Genomic DNA, 22,805 nt, shown 5'->3' with positions numbered 1-22,805 from the left:
GAGCTACAGATGGCTCAGTGGTTAAGGGCATGGTTGCTCTTCCAGAGGACCTAGGTTCAGTTCCTAGCATCCATACGGCAGCTCACAACTGTCTGTAACTACAGTCCCAGGGGATTCAACATCCTCTAATGGCCTTCTAGGGTACCAGGCATGCATGTGGTGCACAGACATACATGCAGGCAAAACACCCATGCACATTTAAAAACAAACATTCTATCAACATCATCCTTTAGTTAACAGATGCACATGCACAGTGTAACACAAAGGCTTTGCTTTGCTAGGTTGCTTTACAGATAGAGTGGTTTTTAGTTTCCAAATCTGAAATGCCTAAATTCATAAAATAAACCAAGGCATTCTAGAAATACCTCCTTAGCATGAAATATTTTAATAGTCTGCAGTTTTAATAAAATGTTATTGTTATAATATCATTAGCCCTGTAATTTATTAATTATTTCTATCAAAGCCCCTGGTGCTTAGAATTGAATAAAAGCACACTGGAATTTTTCCTTTGCCTTTTTTTGGCATGTGCGTATGACTGTGGTGTGTGTGTGTGTGTGTGTGTGTGTGTGTGTGTGTGTGTGTACATGGAAGCCCAAGACTGACTTTGGGAGCCTTCCTTGCTCAGGCTCTGCCTTACCCACGGAGGCAGGGTCTCTCATTTGAGCCCAGGATTTGCTGAGAAGGCTGGTCTGACCAGCCAGCCTGCCTAGGGACCACTTGTCTCTGCTTTCTGAGCCAGAGCCCAGGAAACGATAGGCAGGCCACCACATGCACCCAGGATTTCCACGAGTTCAGGGATGAGAACTCTGGTCTTTGTGTTTAGGTGGCAGCATTCATTCAGTAAGCTATTTTCCCAGCACCCATACTGAAACATTTTTATGAGGTTATTTTGTTTGATTTAAAATATATTGGAGCCAGGTGGTGGTGGTACACACCTTTACTTCCAGTACTCAAAAGGCAGAGCCAGGTGGATCTCTGTGAGTTCGAGGCCAGCCTGGTCTACAGAGTAAGATCCAGGACAGTCACCAAAACTACACAGAGAAATCCCTCCCCCCCAAAAAAAAAATAATAATAAAAATAAAATATATTGGAACTGCCCAAAAATAAAGTTACAGAAGAGGGTTAAGACCAAAGCAGATCAAAGAGTCTCTTCAGAATTCTCAGCTTAACCCATGCTCTCTCCCTGCAACAGTGACTAATGTAAACACTGAATTCTGCCCTGTGACTAAAGCTGCGCATGAGCAGGCCTCATTGACCAAACTCCCTAAGAAGGTAAGTCAGGCCTGTGAAGATGCTGGCTTTGGGGCTAGAGAGGGCTGGGCAGCTAAGCGCTTGCAAGCACCCTTCTTCTGGCCTCCAGGGCTCCATTTGCATGTGTGTATACATACACGCATACATATAAAATAAAACCTTTTGTTAAAAAGACAAGCTGATGCTAAGCATTTAAGTACTTAAGACTGCAGCTATCAAATACCCCATTCTTTCTTTTTTCATCTAGTATTTTACTAACTGACTAGAATTCATCCAAATCCACACTGGTGAGTAGACTGGGTATTGTAGGCAAAGGACATAGCCCAGCAGACACAGGAAGGAGGTCCTGAGGGAAGGACCTCCCCTGAAACTGTCAGGAGGGGGATGTGAAGGTGCATCCCCACAGGTGGGCTCCCTCTCCACAGGAGGCTCCTGCCCTGGCCAAGGCAGAGGAGTTAGTTCATGCTCCCCACTGCCAGAGGCAGCCTTAGCTCTCCTGGTGGCCCATCACGTCTTCACTATTCTCTGTAGAATTCGCTTTTTTATCCCATCTAAGTCCAATACTGATTCTCTCTGTGGCCTGCGCTTCTCTTCTCACTACATGATAAAAGCAAACTCAATAATAGCAGAGTAGATCCTGTTTTACTTTCTGACAAGTGTCAGAAGTTACACTCTCTCAAATGCCTGCTCAGTAAAACGCCCAGAGACAAAATCCAGAGTAGCTTGCAAATTCACTTCATGATATGGGGTCATCATCATGTGACTCTGGTCACATGACAGGTGAGATGCAAACTACAGACCGAGCCTTCCTAAGGACAGCAGGGCTACATTCAGCTTAAACTAGACAGGGAAGAAGAGGAGTTAAAGACAAATTCCTTCTCCATTTGAACAGGACAAACACAGCTGGGCCATGAGCGTCATTCCATCTCCCTGAGACATGGAAGCGGTCAACACTGTGGCCCTTTGGAGGTGGCAGCACCCCCTCCACACTAAGGTCCTTAACCTCCTAAGGTTAGGTCTTAGGAAACACCAGTTTGGGGTCGCTCGTTTTCACTCCTCAGCTCCCAAACTGTGGAAGACTGTGGTCTTCAAAACAGCCAACTCGACACAGACAGTGCAGGAGAGGGCAGGAATCCCTGCTAATCCCCAGGCGCTGCCTATGCCGCCAAGCTAGAAATAGCTGGCATGCTTCCGGAAGAAGACATGTCAATCACAGAGACACATGCACAGAGCTGTACATGAAGAGGAGAAAAAGCACTTCACAGAAATACTCCTTTGCAACTAGGAGAACCTCTTCTTTTTAAATACATGTAGTGTGTGTCCATGTGTATATATGTCTCTGTGTGTATATGTCTATGTGTGTATATCTGTGTGTATGTGTGTGTGCATGTCCATGTGCTTGAGGGTATCTAGAGGTCAGTCAGAAGAGGGTATTGGATCCCCTGGAGCTGGAGTTACAGGAGGTTGTGTGTTGCCTAACATGGATATTCTTTTTTGGTTTTTGGTTTTTTTATTTTCTTGTTTGTTTTTTGGAGACAGGGTTTCTCTGTGTAACAGCTCTGGTTGCCCTGGAACTTGCTCCATAGACTAGGATGGCCTCCAACTCACAGAGATCCACCTGCCTCTGCCTCCCAAGGGCTGGGATTAAAGGTATGCGCCACCACTGCCCAGTGACATGGATATTCCTACCCACTGAGCTTGGTTTCTACCACCGCCATCACCAATTCCTTTCTGGAACCACAGTGAATTCAAGTACTGTTGTTGTTTGGTTTTTGTTTTTGTTTTTGTTTTTTCATAGTAGAATTTCAAAACCTTGGGACTAGAGATATAGCTTTGTGGTTAAGAACACTGGATGCTCTTGTAGAAGACCCAGCTCTCTTCCTAGCACTCACATAGTGGCTCACAACCGTCTGTACCTCCGATTCCAGGGGATCCAATGCACTTTTCTACCTCTATGAGCTCCTGTATTCCTGTGGGGCACATGCATACACTTGGGGCATACACACACATATGCACACACACATATACACATAAAATAATTTATTTCCAAAAGTAAAAGTTTTAAAAAATATTTTCAAAATAAAATTGTCTTTTAAAATTTCAAAGTTGAAAATAAAAATTTCTAATTAAAATTGTCTTGCTACTAGAAATAATATATATCATACATCTGTAACACACACTAAATAAATACAAAATGCTTTCATTAAGAAAGAATATACAAGCCGGGCAGTGGTAGCATACACCTTTAATCCCAGCACTGGGGAGGCAGAGCCAGGCAGATCTCTGTGAGTTTGAGGCCAGCCTGGTCTACAGAGCGATATCCAGGACAGGCACCAAAAGTACACAGAAAAACCCTGTCTCCAAAAACAAAAACAAAAACAAAAAAAAAAAAAAAAGAATATACAGTTCATACATATTACTAAAAAGGGAAACATATTGCCCCGTGAGTACCAGGAAGAAAGCTCCTTCCTACAAAGACCTGGAAGACTAATAGGACTCAAGTGTTCACCAGCGACAGCGATTCCGTATGGCTTGGTCAGGACAGACAATCTCAGGACTGAGCTTCTGACCAAAGAGAGCCCGGGAGACACTAGCAAGCATCCTAAACACTGAAAGGAACATGGCCGCACTAAGGGCGTCACCGCTCAACATCTCAGCACTGGGGAAGGAAACGAGAAAGATACTCCCTTGTAGAGATTACATTTACCATCTGTACCCTGAGCCACATCAAATAGAATAAATTAAACAAAATAGAAAAAGAACTAAAAATAACAATTTATTTCCTGTAGTTAAAGAACATGGAACATGGTGGCGCATGCCTTTAGCCCCAGTGCTCAGGAAGCTGAGGCAGGCAAATTTCCCAGCGTTCAAGGCCAGCCTGGTCTACATCTTGGTGAAGTCAGCAAAGGCTACATGGAGTGACCCTGTCTCGGTGAAAACAAGCAAACAAAAAAACCAGAATGCTGTTGGATAAAACTGTCTGTCAAGCCAAAAGTTTCAAGCTTTATTGCTGTTAAAACCTTCTGAATCTGTAGTCATACTTTGCTCTACTGAAATATTATACATTCCAAAGCAATAATCTACATCAAACATTAATGGTTAACTTCCTAATATTCACTTCTATATTTAGCATTGGCTTCCAATTATAAGATTTTGAAAGGGAAAAAAAAAACCCTGCAAGCCTGAGACAGGGACTTCAGGAAATGGGACTTTTCACCTCTGCGGCTGGAAGGGCTCCCAGCTAAGGCTGCAGAGTGGCCGTAATTAGAGTCTTAACAGAACCAGGATCTACCCTTTAACCCAGCTGCTTCTATCCCTCAGCTAGAGGGAAATGGTGCAGGTCTGGGAAGGGTGGGGAAGAGGGATTTGGCTTAGAGGCACCCTAGCAAGCTGGGAGTCAGTTCACTCAAACAGAGAGGGTGGGCTCCCTAACCGGGTCTATCCAAGGCACACTAGGTATTCCATATATCCTTGCTGCTCTTCTCAGTCTTTTTGAAACCAATGATCTAAATTAAAACCTCAAATTGAGGCTTGGAGGAAAGGACAGCGAGCGTCCTTTACAGAATCTGTCAAAGGCAGAAAGCTGGGCACCCACTTCCCTGCTCAGGGACTCCTGAGGTCAGAACAAGCTACTGAAGTTCTGCAGACTTGGCCCTGCTTCTACTCAGCTGCTTCAGAGATCAACTATAAGGACTGAAGACAAGTCTGTCAATTAAAACACCCCAGATACCACAGGCTGAGCATTACCTAAGCAGCTGGACACTGGAGAGTTTTAAATGGGGACAATCAAAATGAGTTCATCGTAGACAGTTCTGATTCTGACTTTTAAATCACAACAGGGATAGCCACAATTCATAGGAGCATTTGGAGCCCAAGGCTCTACCCAGGCCTCGGTGACAGGGCAATACTCACGCCGATCTGCCTTCCACATCTAGCTTGCCTGGATGGACGCCCTTTTTGGCAAGAATGGAGGCCACTTTCTCCACATCCCCCCTTTCAGCAGCTTTCATCAACCGGTCATCATATTTATTCCACTCTGCTGAATGCTACAAAAAAAAAAAAAAAAAGATAAAGGAAACATGGCATACCACGTTAGTCAGCCCTCCCAAAGGAAGGGAAAGAAAAGGGGGGAAGGCCCCGCAGAGGATACCAGTCCGTTTCCAGCTGTACCCCAAATTTCTTTCTCTCTGCTGTGTTTCACCACAATAGCATATTGTTAACTTACTAACTAACTTATTGGAGACAGGGTTTCTCTATGTAGCCCAGGCTGGTCTTGAACTCACAGAGATCCACCTGCTTCTGCTTCCTGAGTGCTAGGATTAAAGGTATATAAAACCTTCTCAAATACATGACTCATAAGAAGTCTATTTACCTTAAACTTATGAGAAAAAGTATGTTTTATGTGTTCAATATCCTGTTAGCTGGCATGCACCATTGCCAGCAGGGTTTGTATTTTTGTAGAAATTCTGCACATATATACTTAAAAGGCAGATGAAGGTGATTTCAAACACAGGAGGAAGCAGCACACTATATATATTTCAATCACATCATGCTTATGTTAGCTTTGATCACAGAGCATACCAGAAAGCCAATAACTTGGATCTTTTCTCAATACAGAGATGTGCCAGAACATGGAATGAAAACATAAACATCCGGGGCTGGAGAGGTGGCTCAGTGGTTAAGAGCACTGGCTGCTCTTCCAGAGGACCGAGGTTCAATTCCCAGCACCCACATGATGGCTCTCAACTGTCCAGTTCCAAAGGATCCAACACTCTCATGCAGACAAACATGTAGGCAAAACACCACTGTACATAAAATAAAAATAAATTATTTTTAAAAAGAAACTATAAATATCTATGCCTACATATAAGTGTGGGTATGGTATAACATTTAGGAGACCAAGGAAGAGTTAATATTGGGTGATGAGATACATGTTTTTAAGCACATAAGACTTAACCTTTTAAAATATCACCTTGAGGCTGGAGAGATGGTTCAGAAACTAATGGTGCTTGCCAAGTCTGACAGCCTGAGTTTGATCCCCACATCCACAAGGTAGAGGGAGAAAACAAGTTGTCCTCGCCTTCCGCACACTCTCATGCATGCACACAGAAAGTTTTTAAAACTGTAATCAAATGTTACATTAATTCACTGCTAACTTCCATACTAAATCCATGATATTTCTGTACTCTACAAGATCTGAGCATTCTCACATAATCAGCAAAGTCAATCAGTCCTTTGCCCACAAAACCCTCAGAATGGTTAACAAGGAAAAAAAATCACCAACTTCCTAAATTTCTATAGTAAAGTCTACCAATTGACTCATGAAGTACTTGAAAGAGAAAATGAAAAGATTGAATATGAAGACAGATGTAAAAATTCAATTTCTAACTCACTCTGAGGTTTATTTTAACAGACCCTTGTAGGCACCTACAGACTTTAGAAATTATATATTGAGATTAAATTTAGTCATCAACCCATCTCCTCTAACTTCAAAAGTCCAAACTGCCAACATGTCAGTAAAGCCTACCTCCCCACTCAAAACCTACACTACAGCTTGGGCATCACCTCCCTCTCACTTCAGAGCCAAACAGCCTAGCCCCAGTCAGGCGAGCAGCAGTGGATTTAGACAGAAGAGACACTGGACTGTCAAATGCCTGAAGGATTAGGTCACACTTAGCACACAAATACCTGCCCTAAACTGATCAGTTTATCCCGAGATTTAAAACAGCCCTGCTCCCCACGGAAACTTGCTGGGTAGAAAAAAGCTATGCACAGCCCACAAACCACTACAAACTCCCAAGGAAGGCTTTCACGGAAAGAAGAAAGATAATTCAATGTGATTAAAGTTTCATGTTAATGAGGAATTTGAAGTCCGGCTTTATCAAGCACCATTTCCCGTTCCGGTCCAATGTCAGTTAACAGTCCTACCGCCCAGTTACTAACAGTCGATCTTGTGCTTTTACAGCCCAGAAAAACAAAAGCTTTTGTCAGCTGCTGTTAATACTGCTGAAAATCAGAAAGAAAATCATCAGCACAGAGACTGTCGTTAATAAAACAGGACACTATAAAAGCACACAGGAAGCCTGTGTGCGGATCTTTGTTCCACAAGATACCTACTGTGTGCTTAGGAGTGCAAGAGAGCCAACAGTTCATCATAGCCAGGCTTCTGATCCGTGTTGCAACCGTGACCGACCCTGCATTAAGTTACAAATCTCGTCTGCAAACTCCTCGTAAGGGACATGGCCCCTCACATGCTGGGTTGCACGTAGCTTGAATCTCCAGACTTCTTTGCTTCATCTTCCGGATCCTTCTCCACCTTCCTAACGCTGAAAACCTCTCCTCTTTGCTGCCAAGACTGGACGCAGAGCTGCTGGAGTCAGGTACCTAACTCCTCCTCTTTCTTCCTTTCTTGTGAACAGCTGACTTTTCACAGCCGTCCCCTTTCAGGGACCCCATTGGAAGACACCCCACATCCTGCTTCATCCACGCAGCAGCCCAGACACTGCTGTGCCCGAGACTGGCCACCTCTGAAGTGACCGGTAAACAGTGTGTCGCCTGGAACCATTAGCATAGTTCTATTTTAGATTCCATAGGGCCTGACAGCTGGGTGATAGAAAGGGACGGAGAACTTGTTGTCGATGCATGCCTTCCCTCTGAGTAACCAAACCCAGGCCTCCTGGGAAAATGACTCAAGCGCATTGTGAAACGTGCTGACCACGTCAGTACAGATCAGTGCAAGTGTGTGACGAGGTGACCAGGAGGTGCAACAGAAAAATCTGGTTATTCAACAAAACAGTATTGAAAGCTGGTTTCAATCTTAGGGTCATCTATCATGGAGTTTCACTAGCCTAGACAAACAGGATATACAATTCTATTTAAAGCAAATGTGTCATGTTTCATTTAAGGAAACATGTGCACACACACACACACACACACACACTCATAATCACACCCATTTTGAATGTTAGTGCCCCTGGCAGGCTTGCTCTGCATACAACCAGGTTTCAGCTTCCAACTGCTCCCAGTCTGTCTCCTCACGTGTCAAACAAGGGCCGGGCACTGCCAAGACAGCAAGCAGCCTGGCGAAGACTGCCACCCATTTTATTTTAAAATTTTAAATTTAACTCAGTAGTCCGCAGTTCCAAGCGAAGTGCCCTGCCTGTCAGAATGAGTACACACTGTATCAGTGCAAAGTCAAATGATCGGAAGATAAAAGCAAAACACAGTGAAATAAACTCATTAAAGCTGAAGGAAGGAGATCCATCCCAAAGCCGAGCCTCATTATAAACACAGCTATGTGGGGGAGAGAAAGGCAGCAACCCCTCTGTACTCGGACCCCATAATACCAAGATTCTCCACATCTTAGGCTATTCCCTCCTCCAGCCCGGGGTGGGGTGTGTGTGTGTGTGTGTGTGTGTGTGTGTGTGTGTGTGTGTGTGTGTCCTGTGTCTGTGTGTGCATGTGTTTACTGTGTTCTACATATCACAACAACATAAGAATAATTTATATAATCTCTAAAAAGACATATTCAGGAAAACGCTTGGGGGAAATGTGCCACATTCCAAGCACGGCTTAAAGGAAGGAGGTGACCGTCCGGCCATAGATCACACTGCCTATTGAAAATGCTGTAAGAACTCTAACAAAGAACCGGTTCCCTCTGGTTACAATGTAAACCATGAGGCCCAGATTCTAATTATAAAGCATATATGGTCACACACACCCTGATGAATTCTTTTGAAAACAATGAGGTGTTTTCCTCCCAGACCGCATGAGATACCAAGGCATCCATCACATGGCCCCAGAGATTCCACCCAGCCTAGTCACTCTTTCAGGGGGGATCTGGGCTAGAACCCAGATCCTGCCTGTGGGGTAACAAAAAAAGCACATTCTTTCTCGAAATAAATAGGTCAGCAAAGGCAGAAAAAAATAAAAGAAGAGGGAAGGCTGGAAGGACTCCCCAGAGTCACATAAGGGGCCCTCAGCTCGGGAGATGGGCTGTGTGCCCTCATGCAGATGGCTGGCCCAGACACCACCGTCCCAGCCCTGTTCACACCCTCTTCACAGTGGCTCCCTAAAAACCAGGGTAGAGCCCTGACTCTGCAGCTCCTGGATCTGCTAGGGTATTCCCTAGCTTCTACTCAGGTGACTCTCAACATGTCCTGACCCCAGAGACCTCACAGACCCCCGTATCTGAGTACGCTCCCATCACTCCACCCACCCCTCTAGCTGGTTCGTGGGACCCTTCTTCAAACTGCAGGCATCCCTGTCATGATACCCTACATCCACCTGTCCACCTCCCCCATGGCCTCTCCAATTCTACTACACAGCAGAAGTCTTTGTTCCCTGTCTTGAAGGCATGAAACTGACTTTTAAATAAGTAATCCGGGAGCCCCTGGGTTCCTATCCAGGGTGGGAAGAATTCCAGTCCAAGTCCTCTCTCTCCCACACTCCCCATTAACTAGGCAGGATCTGTACTGCCCTGAAGCAGCAGGAAGCTGTGGGTGGCTCAGCTGGTTGCCAGTGGGTCCTTCACTCAACAAGATTCTTCGGGTCCTCAGTTCCTGGGCCATACACCTTGTGTCTGCCTTTCTGGCTTGGCAGGCTCGCTGGGCCTCCCAGAAGCATTATCAGCAATAGTTTAAGAAGGAGCCTCAGGTTTAGAAAAACCTGAGCTCAGAGCCCGGCTTGCTACCCCCTGCTGTGTGCACCAGGGGAGCAGTTTACATCTGAGCCTCAGGTCCCTGACTACAAGCAAAGACTTCAGTAGAAAAGCCTGTACAAAACCAAAGGCTGGATGCACTGGAAAAGCTCGGCGCGAGACTGGAGGATGGTGACAGCCAAAGTGAAAGGGATTGGTCAGTTACACTAAACACAAGAAAAGTCTTTTCAAAATGAACAAAAAAGTCAAAAGAAAAAAATTCAAGAGTTTCTTCCTTCTTTCCTACGTCGTCATCACCCCAGGGCAGCCAACACATTGACAAAGCTGATCTGGTTTTGTTTGTTCTGTTCTTGGGAGAGAGGGTCTCACATAGCCCAGGCTAGCCTGGAACTCTATAGAGCATAGATGACTTAAAACCTCTGACCTTCCTGCCTCTACCTACCTAGTACTGGAGCTGTAAGTGTGTGCTGCCACACCTTGTGGGGTACTGAGAGTCTAACTCAGGGCTCCCTGCACACCAGGCAAACACTCTCCCAACTGAGCCCTTAAGATGATCTGTCTAAGAGTACTGTGGACAGAAAAGAAACTTTACTTCTCAATCTTTACTCGTCAATGTCTCTGGGCCAGGATCCTTAGTGATTAGCTGACATCACACAAAGGTGGACAAGCGTACCACCTTTGAGGTAGCTGAAGCAGAAATTTAAAAATAAAAAGCTATCCAAACCTTTGGAACTAATCTTTCACATGAAATACAAGGAGAAAGTGGACTATAATAAACCATAGATGTATCATGTGGTATACAGAAATAAAAATTAACAAAAAGAAAAAGAAAGGGGAAATCATGGCTTCTTAAAAAACAGCAATAAAGGGCTGGAGAGATGGTTCAGTAGTTGAAAGCACTCGTTGCTCTTACAGAGGACCTGTGTTCAATTCCCAGCACCCATGTGGCAGCTCACAACTGGAGCTCCAGTTCTAGGGGATCTGATACCCTCTTCTGGCCTCCATGGGCACTGTACACACATGGTACACATGTATATATACAAGCAAAACACTCATACACATAAAATAAAATCTAAAAAAAAAAAATACAGCAAGCAAGAAACATGGAAGTGGATAGATTAAAAGGGACATGGCGGAATCTTAATATCCAAACACACCAGCAGTGAACATTAGTCCTTGAGCAAATAAATTTTTTTAGCAGTGTGACTATTGACTGGATACTTAAGGTTGTAATAATGTTAGTGTATAATTTTCAAGCCCTATTTTTAAAAACTACATATTATATCATGTTCAGATATAATAAGATGTCTATTACATGCTTTGAACACAATCAAAATAATCAGTGTGAACCAAATTGGCATTTTTGAAAAATTAAGTACTATAATGAAATACTGACAGAATTCATCACTAAACTTCAAGAAGGGTTCATGACATGAAAATCAATCAGCATCACACACCAAGTGACCCGGACAGAGGACAGCATCTCAACTAATGTAGAAAAACTATTTGGTAAGCCTTGACAGCCTCCCACAATTAAAGAGACTATTGGGCTGACAAGAGGGCTCAGCAGAGAAGCCTCAGTTCCATCCCAGGACCCACGTGGGGGAAGAAAGAACAGATTCCTGCAAGTTGTCCTCTGACCTCCACATGCGCACTGTGGCATGCACCCACATGCAAAATAAAAAAAACATTGATCTTCTACATACTGCCCTTCACCAGGGAGATAATTAACAAGTATCCTGCCTTCTCACTGGGCTGACCGCTTCTTCAGCTGGGCTTTGGAAGTGTTTACATCGGAGGTGACTCTTTGGGATAGTTTGTCCACCATTGTGAAGGCTTCTCCTGTGTTTCTTCTGGTTCTACAGTAGTAAGGCCTGTGTCTAGGTCTGTAAGCATGTGAAGGCAGCTGGTTTTGTTTGGTTTTGTTTTTTTTTTTCAACTTTGTGTAATATAAGAGGCTAGCTTCATTCTTTTCTAGATAGATAACCAGTTTCCCCAACAGTGTTTGTTAAGACACGATCTTATGCTCATTAGAGTAACAACTATCAGAAGAAAGAAAAGACGATGTTAGAGAGCATGAGCCTGCTCTACTCCTGGGCATCCATTCAAAAGAATGCCCGTGCCCTCTGCAGCATCCCTCCCAACAGCCGGGAGCAGAAGCAACTCGGACGATCCTTGATGAATGAAACAATGGAATACTATGCAGTTCTCAATAATGAAGGCAATCATATCCCATGGGAACCCTGTGCTAAGTAAAATAAGTTGGTCTCCTCCTCCTCCTTCCTTTCTCTCAGTCTCTCTCTCCCCTTTGTTCCTGCCACCTCTCTCTCTCTCCTCTCCCTCTCCCTCTCCGTCTCTCCCTCTCACACACACACACACACTGTATAAGGCCACCTTCATAGGAATCTAAAGTAGTTAAATTCACAGAAACAAACAAACAAACAAAAATGAATGGGGGTTGTCAGGTGTCAGAGCCAGCAGCAGGGGAGGGAACTGACTGATGAAGATGGAGTTCCCACGTCAGTCCTGTATGCTGAGGAAGTTCTGCAGATCGGCTGCTGGACACTGTGAACACACCCAACACTGAACTGGACACTTAACAATGGCATGATTCTATGCTATGGTTTATAGTGGAATGACTTCATATTATGCTAGGATTTTCAGCCCAGCAATAATATCCAAACTAAATGTGATTAGATACCACTAAAATGATTAATACAAACATACGTTTTTAAAACACCAAGGTGGGTGTGGGTGGCCATCAGCTGATGGCAGCTGTTTAAGCTCAGCCCAGGTTGGGGGGGGTGGGAGTGGGGGTGGGGGATTCCTGCTGAGTCGGCCTGTCCACCTCTGACATTCCCGCACTGCTCACACATGGTTCCGCACACTTGATGGAGAAGATCTTAAGTGCATCACCAGTTCTCAGGGAGGTCCTCTACTGTGTCACCAGCAGCAGCAGCAGCAGCCCACCTTCCCCTGCAGTCCTTTAGGAAGTCCCTGCTATGAACACCTGAGTATCTCGGCAAGTGGCAGTCAGATACTCAAGGCAAGCCCTGCAGGAGCAAATGCAAGCCTTCTTGTGCTGACTAGTTTTAGGTCAACTTGACACCAAACAGAGTCGTTTTGGAGGAAGTAACATCAATTGAGAAAATGCTCCACTAGACTGGCCTGTAAGCAAGCCTGTGGTGTGTTTTCTCGGTTGAGGATTGACGTGGGAGGGCTCAGCTCACGGCCGGTGGTGCCACCTCTCTGCTCTCGGAGCCCTGGGTTCTGTAAGAAAGCAGGCTGAGCAAGCCATGAGGAGCAAGCCAGTAAGCAGCGCCCCTCCATGGCCTCTGCACCAGCTCCCGTCTCCAGGTTCTGCCCCCAGGTTCCTGCCCTGCTTGAGCTCCTGCCCTGCCTGCTTTTGATGATGAGCTGTTGTTATCTGGAGTGGTGAGTGAAACATGGACCCTTTCCTTCCCAAGTTGCTTTTGGTCATGGTGTTTCACCATAGCAACAGTCATCCTAATGAAGACACTTGGGTGCCAAGATGGCACCACTGTGCTGCAGGGGATTAGAAACCACTAGTCACAGGCTGTGTGGATTTAATGACAGGACACAAGACACAGAGATGGACTGTGATGTGAACTGTAAACTGATATAAACACTTTCCTCCCCAAGTTGCTTTTGGTTGTGGTCTTTATCACAATACAAACCCTAAGGCACTTCTGAAAGCAAGCAATCCAACTTTATTGAGAAGCATCAGCGTTAACCAAAAGGATAACAAATGCATTTCTTTTTTTAAATTTTAGGTGTATGTACATATGTGTTTGTGTGTGTGTCCGCATGTATGCAGGTCCATGTGTATACTTGTGTCTGGAAGCTAGAGGACAGCCTCCAGGTCATCCTCAGGAACACTATCTACCCCCTAGACTGGCTGGCCAGGGAATCTCAGGAACCTTCCTCTTGCCAACTCTCTAGTGTTGGGATTACAGGTCTATGCCACACCACTCAGAACTTTCTCATGGGCTCTGGAGTTAAACTCGGGTCCTTGGGCTTGTAAGGCAAGAGTGTTCCCAAATGAGCCATCTCCAGCAAAGACCGTTCCATGGTTAGTTACTACACTGGTCTGAAAAGGAGATAATCAACTCCAAATGCAGCTATCCAAAATACCTATGGTAAAGTCAAATTACAGCTGTTTCTAAAGAATAAATACAGCATCCGAACACAAAACAGCTATTTCACTAGGTGATGGATGGATGAGAAATGTCCCCCAGAGGCTCGGGCATTTGAACCCTTGGTCCCCAGCTGGCAGCGCTGTTTGGGGAGGTCATGGATCATTTAGAATGGGATCCTGCGATGGAGGAAGCAAGCCCCAGGGGGAAGGCTGCTAGAATGTATAGCCTCACCCCACTTCCACTTCACATTCTCAGCCCTCTCTGTGTGGATGGATGGGAGTGTGGTCCTCAGCTTCCTGCTCCAGCTGCCTCTGCCATGCTTCCCCTGCCCATATGGACTTTCCCTCTGGAGCTGGAAGCCCACTAACCCTTCCTCCACAAGTCACCTTAGGTCCTGGTGCTTTGTTACAGCAGCAGAGAGGTAACTAACACAAGTGCTAAGCCAACACAAAGTAAATGGCTCCCAGGTCTTAACATGGGCACCTCATTCTTACCAACTGCAAATTCGTAACTTTTTCAGAAATGATATGAAATTAAAAACTAAAATTAAGTAATGTATGTTTGGCCGGGTGTGGTAGTGCTTGCCTTTAAAGGCAGAGGCAGGCAGATAGATCTCTGTGGGTTCAAAACCAGCCTGGTGTATATAGTGAGTTCCAGGACAATCAGAGCTACACAGTGAGACCCTGTTTCAAAAAAAAAAAAAAAAAAAAGAAAGAAAGAAAGGAAGGAAGGAAGGAAGGAAGGAAGGAAGGAAGGAAAGAAGGAAGGAAGGAAGAAAGAAAGGCATGTTCAGTACAGAAAACCTAGATTATACTTATGTTTACAAATGAAAACATTGATTACTCATAATCTCCAACTACGGTTTGGTTCTGAAATGTCCCCAAAGGTTCATGTGTTGAAGCCGCAGCACAGTAGTCCTTGAAGTGGGGCCTTTGAGAGGTGACTGGATCCCAAGGGCTCTTGGTCTCATGATTTAAAATGATTTGTCCATTAATGGATATATCCTGGGCTTTCTGGAGGTAGTGGACACGTCAGGCAGGTAAATGGAGGAAATGGGTCCCTGAGGGCGGCCTCTGTGAAGGCTCTGATAGTCCCCATCCTCTTCCTCCTCCCCCACACCCCTCTCATTCCCGGGTGCACTAAGATGAGTGTCACTCACTGCTGCTGATACAATACCTGCCTGTCACCAAGCTGAAAGTGACGGGGGCCAGCCACGATGAGCACAAAACTCCAAACCTGAGCCCAGATGCCTAAGTCCATTGTCTCAGCCTCGGGATCTGGTACTGTCTCTAGGTAAAGAGTGTTGAATAAGTCAAATTACAGGACACATGATTGATAGGTTGACAGCCTCAGGTATTTGTCACAAAGAAAGGGAGCCAACTAGCATGTCCATCATCAGAAATGGCCATTATTAAACACTTTGTTTTTGCTTTAAGGGCTAATCAAGTTGTTGTTGTTTTTCAATCAGTGCCAATTCCACATTGGGTATGAATTCACTCAGTATTTAGGATAGAAAGTCCTAAGAAAAAAGTTATAGATGTAAAGAAACAGGAAGTCTTAAAATACAGACAAATGGGGGCCAATGAGAGGGCTGGGCTAGTGAAGGGACAGCCTGCCGAGGCTGACAATCCGGGTTGGCTCCCCAGTGACTCCTCTAAGCTGTCCTCTCTCTGCCCCGCCCCCCACGCATGCCCCGGCACCCTCATGCACACTCACAGGTGGTAATTTCGGTGAAAGGATCCCTTTTACCAATCAGACTAAAACAAGGGGCCCTCCCTCTCTTTAAAGCCACATTCTGTGAGACTGCTAAGCTAACCTCCACGGCTCTCAACCCCACAGAACACCTCTATGACCAGATGCATGCCGAGTTTCCCACAGGCCAAGCAGATGACACCGGGTGTCCCATAGCTGACCTCTAACTTGGCGGTAGTTCCCGCCCTTCCAGGTTGGGAGCCCAGCGGCCCCCACATCTCAGACACTGTGATTTAAACAGGCTTAACTGTTCACGCTGAATTTGGTCGTCAGTGTGGCTGGTGATTTCTTGCTGACAGGGACTAAGCTTTTCTTGAAGGACTGGGTTAGTTACCAGTAGAGCAAGGTGTAGAGAGGTGAGGATGCAGGGCCCGTACGATTGCCCTTCTTCCGGGTTAGGATGCCCTCCCCAGAGGTGACAGATCCTGACCCCATGTTCTTGAACTCCCCAGCCTCTAGAACCGAGGCAAAAGAAATTTCTCTTCTTTAGTAAATCATCGTGTCTCAGGTATTCTGCTATAGCCACGGAAAAACAGGCTAAGACATGCCAATTGCCATCCCCAGGTTACGGCCTGTGTTCCTGACAGGCTGACTACCAACCAAGTTCCCATAATCCTCTCCTCTACTTGGTCAATCTGCCAGAGCAGCCCAGAGCGCTCACCCTCTGGATACACCAACTCATTTACTATAGAACTGCCATATATATCCATACTATAAAGTATGGATAAATAACCAGAATAAGGAGGTGCAAGGGCAGGCTCATCTCCTGGGTGTACCCTCCAGGAAGCTCTCCTAACTCTGTCCTTTCCAGTTTCTATGGAGACTGTCGACCATCCTTCAGTCCCTCTGTCCTCCCCAGAGGATCCCATCTGCTCTAAGGCTACAGAACACTTAGAAACCTTTAGGACTTCTTGGCCTGTATTCTTTCTACTAGCTAAGCTGTTTCCATTTCTCTGAGCAAATGAAAAAAAAAAAAAATCCTGATGTAGAAATACAAATATCCCTTATAAATTTCAGCCTTGTGTGGGCACATGCCTTTGATAAGCCCAGCACTTTGGTGAGCTTGAGGCCAAGCTGGTCTACATAGTGAGTTTCAGGCTAGCCAGGCAACACAATGAGAACCTGTCTCAAAAATAATAATAATACGTACTGTTTGAAATATGTTCATAAGGGATGGCCCTGGGAATGCTAAGCCCAAATCTCCCTCCAATTAGAACGAGATGCTCTAATGGAGAAGGACAAAGGGTGAGCCAGGGCAATGAGGCGTTGTCAAGGAAGCTGGGGAAGATGGGGTGAGTGAGCTGGGAGGAGTCAAGGCTGGCAATCAGGAAGGGTGGCTCTGAGGCCTGCAGGAGAGCAGAGAGCGACCTCTGAGTGATGGGAACCAGACAAGGGACCACTTCGGAAAGGAGCCTGCTATATTCCAAAGAAAGCTGATGGGATTCCAGGGGAGACAGACGCCCCCAGATAAAAAAATGTGGGTTCCTAACTCTAGCACAGACACTTTTCCAAAGGAACTTGCTCAGAGACTGGGGTGACTGCCTTCAGGAGACTCTTGTGGACATGCTGGAATCACCTTTAAAGGCGTTTCATCCTCTTGCTGAGGAGGGAGCTTAGCAGGTAATATTGAGGGCATAAGGACATGAATTTGAATCCCCAGCACCACATAAAAGATAGGCATGGCCTCATATGCCCATAACTTTAACACTGTGGGGCTGAAGACAGGTGAGCTGCAGGTTGCTAGACTAGCTCCAGGTTCAGTGCATACATCACACACACACACACACACACACACACACACACACACACACACACCACATGCACATATGTCACACACACACATATACACACACGTGCATATACTCATATACCCATATGCACATGCACTACTCACACATAATCACACCAAAGTTCTTTACACGTTCAAGGTTTTATATTGACTAACCACTCGAAATGTTTATAAGCCCAGGTAATTACTAGAAACCACCAGATATCATAATCTACGTCACTCACTTAAACCTAAAAATACAAACAAAATTTTCAACTATACTTAAAAAAAAAAAAAAAAGAAAAAGAAAAACCCAGCAGTTTGGGCCAGTGAGATGGTTCAACAGGTGGAGATCGCCAAGCCCGACAACTCAAGTTGTCTCCCCAGGACCCAATGGTGGAAAAGGAGAAACAGCTCCTGCAAGCTGTCCTTGTCCTCCACAGGCACCATGGGACATCAGCCCCCCTCCCCCACCATGCAAACAAACAAACGTGACAGCCAGGCGCACACCTTTAATTCCAGCACTCAGGAGGCAGAAGCAGGCAAATCTCTGAGTTCTGGGCCCCCTCGAACTACACAGTAAGACCCTGTCTATAAACAAATAAATATTTTTAATTAAAACCAGCAGCTCACAGTCTCAAGATAAAAGCCTTTGATGGGGGAGGGACTATAGCAATAACTAAATAAAATCTTCTCCAGTGGAAAAATACATGAGCACGCTAAACAATGGTGAGTTTAGGAAATTCCAAGTGTCTAACTGAAACGCCGCAGCACCACAGGCTTCAACCGTACCCTGTTATTACAGCACGTCTCGTTAATAAAACCCGAGGCAGGTTCCACCCCTCCTCAGAACCAAGCAGCCAGAGAGCAAAGCTCACAGGCTCGGACATTCCTCACGGATTAGGCTGCACATCAAGACCTGCTCTACAGCTCGCTGGGCTGGCGGTGGTTAGAGACATTTCCTGGGTTCCACTGAGTCCAGAGGTCATTTAGTCCCCTTGTTACATAACAGCCACCATACAGCTACCATCACAGAGAGGAAGAGAAAGGAACGAGCTAAGAAAACAAACGCTGTACAGCCAGCTTCTGTGCCTCAGCCCGACTCCTCTCCAGGATTACTTCCGTGTCCTACTCACCTACCTGATGCCCATACCTCTTGCTATCCCGCCCACCACTGCATGCCCAGGAAGCATGCCATTAGGTCTCACTGGAGCAAACAGAGGGAAGGGCGAGCATAATCTGTCTTCTTTCTGATGGAGGCCCTGGGAGATTTCAACCCACTTTACTGACTACCGTCAAGGACAGGCTGGGACATGGCTCAGCGGGGAAAGGGCGTGTGTGCAATCGTGAGGATCTTCCTTCAGATCCCAGCACCCAGGTCAAACCCCGGGGAAGGCAGCACACCTGTCACCCGGGGTCCCAGCACCCAGGTCAAACCCCGGGGAAGGCAGCAAAGCCCACTCAGCCCAATTATCGGGCTCCAGCTTCAGCAAGAGACCCTGCCTCCAAGAATGAGGTGGACAGCATCTTAGTTGGGATTTCTATTGCTGTGACCAAAAGCAACTTGAGAAAGGGTTTGTTTTAGCTTAGAGTTTCACATCATAGTCCATCACTGAGGAAAGTTAATATAGGAATTCAAACAGGGGAGGAACTCATTGCAGAGACCAGGTAGGGGTGCTGCTTACTGGCTTGTTCCTTGTGGCTTGCTCAGCCTGCTTTCTAACAGTATCTAGGACCACTTGCCCAGGGATGGCACCACCCACTGTGGGACAGGCCCTCCCACATCAATAATCAATCAAGACAATACCCCACAGATTGGCCTACCAGCCAATAATATTATGGAGACATTTTCTCAATGGTGGGTCCCTCTTCTCTGATAAGTTGACATAAAACTGGCCTGCACAGAGGGCAACTGTGGAAGACATTCAACATCAATCTCTGGCCTCCACACACACAAGAATAAATGTGCATGCATGTGTGCACACACATGTGCATGTGCATGTGCATCTACCCACATTTGCACATGTACATAGAATTACAGACAAAACTGTCAAAGATAAAAATGATTTATATAACAAGTTTGACTTTTTGGGGGATCTCAAGTGGCCATGAAATCTGCAAGAAAACTTTTGTGAGGAACTAGAACCGGAGGGAACAAAGCTCCGCCAAGAGTTCCTGGCCTCCCAGCTCCAGTCTATTCTAGGCTACCGCTTAAATACCAGACTGTCCAGCCCTCCCTCAGGCAGGCATGTGCTCCTTTATTAGCACTGTCTGGGCCTCCGAAAAAGTTCATTAAAAATATAGAGCAGCCAGACTGGTGCACAGGTCTGTAACCATAGCTCCTTGGAGGCTGTGCCAGGAAGACCACAAGTTCAAGGCCAGCGTAGGCTACCCAGGGCCACTTAGACTATCCTCCAAAACAAAAGGAGAAAGAGGGCTGGAGACATAGCTTAGTGGTAGAGCACTTAATTAGGTGTGTGAGGCCCTGGGGTCAAAACAAAGGGATGGGAGGGGGAGCAATGGAGACTGGAAGGTGCCTGTTTTAGGTAGGGTTCCTGCTGCTGTGAGAAAACACCATGACCAAAACAACTTGGGGAGAAGAGGTTTATTTGGCTTCTGCTTCCACACCACTATTCATCACTGAAGGAAGGCAGGACAGGAACTCAAACAGGGCAGGAACCGATGCAGAGGCCATGGAGGAGTGCTGCTTACTGGTTGGCTCCCATGGCTTGCTCAGCCTGCTTGCTTGTAGAACCCAGGGCCACCAGCCCAGAGGAGGTACCACCCACTATGGGCGGGGCCCTCCCAAATCAATCACCAATCAAGAAAATGCCCTACAGATTTGCCTACAGCTGAGACGTCTGGAGGCATTTTCTCAGTTGACACTCCCCGTTTTCTGATGACCCCAGCTTGTGTGAAGCTGACATAAAATTAGCCAGCACAGCACCGCTCCAGGTCAAATAAGTGTCTGTCTGTTTCCTCATTTCACCTCTCCAAAAGAAAACGCACCCAATCCCAGGCAAACAGGCTCACGCATCTTAAACAGAAGAGACTGTGGTGCACAGCCAGAGCTTTGGGCTGGTCAGACTTTACTCAGTCCCTTTTAAATGTTCAGCAATTGATAACTAAAAGAGAAAACTTATGGATATTTTTAGAAAATGCATTCAAACTAGAGTTTCTGAAACACCTAAATACTATGAGTAACTTTTTTAAATATAGAGGTAAAAACCAGGAGGGGCTTTGAACCCCTCTGCCCTGACAGACACATGCCAGACAACAACGATACCTGGATCGTTTTAACACACGTTTGCCAGTGTCCAATACTGCCCAGTTTTAGGAAACACCATGTCTAAGCCTTTCACATGCTATTTTTTGGTACAGTTTGCAAAGAAAGAGCAATGAAATACAAATACAGTTCCAAGAACTCAAACCACTAAAATAAAATAAGGAGGAGAAGTAACTGAAGGCAGCACCTTGATGTCCACCTCATTTGCACATGCAGGTGGACACACATGTACACACATGGTTATACATGCACATATATACACATTCACAAAAATACATAAGAAAATTAAAGTACATGGCCTGTTGCCATATTTATACATATCTTAAAAGTACAGTGTCTACAAGAGCTCTCTTCTTCAAAGTTGTCGGAGAAATACTTCTGAGTGCACACACAACCACTAAACTTGGAAACAAGTCCCTTGGTTTGGGTTCTATTACTTTTCTTTTCCCCTAGGAAATGAGATGTTTACAGTGGTGGATCATGACACACAACTGCTTCCTCCCACTCGAGTAAGCTAATCCCGTTGAATGACTTCCCCACTCCTTCCCAGGGTCAGGCACACACTTCCTCATCCACTGAGTGTGAGCTGGCCTGGGAACTTGTTTTACTTGACCAACAGACTGCAGCAGAAGTAACCTGTGGGACTTTGAGGTCAGGCCTCAGAGACCTGCGGCTGCCACTGCAGCCATCTTAGACTACCACCAGACTACCTTCACTGGACAGGAGGGCCCCTTGAGGATGAGAGACCATGAAAGAAAAGGAGCCCAGCCACATGGCCACCCAGCCATGTGGCCACCCAGCCAAGTGGCCACCCAGCCAAGCAAGCACTTCCAAGTGTCAGAAACATCAGTGCTGCCATGCTAGGTCATCTAGTCCTCCTGGTCCCTCTCCACTACTGTAGCCGCAAGAGAGATCTGGACAGCCCACCACAGCAACCAGGTAACAGAATCCCAACGAAACAATGACCTCCAGACGCAGTAGCAAACAAAGCAGCTGTTGAAGATTCCTGCGGAGGCTAGAAGAGGGCATCAGGTCTCCTGGGGATGGGGTTACAGGCGACTATGGGCACCACAACATGGATGCTGGGCACCAAGCTCAGGTCCTCGGTGACAGCAGCACCTGCTCCTGACCACCAAGCCATCTCTGCAGCCCACACCCAACCCTTTTCACTATCTTAAAAGAAGAAAAACAGACACATTTCAACAGTTCTTTGCAATAATATATTACGCTGATAAAACTGTAGAAAAAAAAATACTTCTCCCTCTTTCCCAAGGGTACACAGGTAATTCTTACCTGCTCTGTGTCAGACCTTCACAGACGGGCAAACTTTCTTGGTGAAAGGCTGGGTAATGTTTTACGATTGACAACACATTCTCTGCTGCAGCTTCTCTACCCTGTCACTGTAGAGTGAAAACAGCCACAGACAGATGTGCAGCCATTGACTGTCCCCCGTAGTCTAGGGTCCCCCAGTTACGGCCCTGTTTGGGAGGTGTAGGTGGTGCAGCCTTGCTGGAGGAGTACCACGCTGGAGGTGGGCTTGGAGATGAAACCCTCGGGCCATTTCCAGTTCCCTCCTTCTGCTTTGGACTTGCAGCTTCATCATGGGAGCTCTCAGCTTCCTGCTCCTGCCACCGTGCCTGCTGCTTGTAGCTACACCTCTGCTCTGCCACAGTGGACTCTCAGCCCTCTGGAACCACAAGCCCAAACAGGCTTTTCTCCTCTACGTTGCCTTGGCCATGGTGCTTTCTCACAGTAACTAACACAGTACATTACTTCCTGTGCTCCACTAACAGGTTGGATATTAAGTAGGCAGTAGATCACAGTTTGCTTCCCTGTTTTAGGTACCCAATGCATTGTCTTCAGCATTTAGATTATTAGCTTGGATCGAATGCATCCATGTGCCACCACTTCGAGGGGATCTATTACCCA

At 46.0% G+C, this 22,805-nt stretch overlaps 1 protein-coding gene across 4 annotated transcripts in view; it reads right to left on the bottom strand.

The window, feature by feature from the left end:
• The window catches only part of Uaca (uveal autoantigen with coiled-coil domains and ankyrin repeats), a 93,269-nt gene that overhangs the window by 36,139 nt on the left and 34,325 nt on the right, over positions 1-22,805 (bottom strand). For 2 of the 4 annotated variants that reach the window (XM_006971460.4, XM_016003634.3), the window contains exon 2: positions 5,164-5,297. In XM_006971460.4, coding sequence (XP_006971522.1) covers positions 5,164-5,297 — 134 coding nt within the window. Of the gene's footprint in view, positions 1-5,163; positions 5,298-7,368; positions 7,927-22,805 lie in introns of those variants that run through there. The other 2 variants (XM_006971461.4, XM_076576414.1) reach the window with 2 other exon arrangements.

This window comes from Peromyscus maniculatus, chromosome 7 (genome assembly GCF_049852395.1).
Source record: "Peromyscus maniculatus bairdii isolate BWxNUB_F1_BW_parent chromosome 7, HU_Pman_BW_mat_3.1, whole genome shotgun sequence".
Classification (NCBI taxonomy): domain Eukaryota; kingdom Metazoa; phylum Chordata; class Mammalia; order Rodentia; family Cricetidae; genus Peromyscus; species Peromyscus maniculatus.
This window is presented reverse-complemented; position numbering and strand designations above follow the sequence as displayed.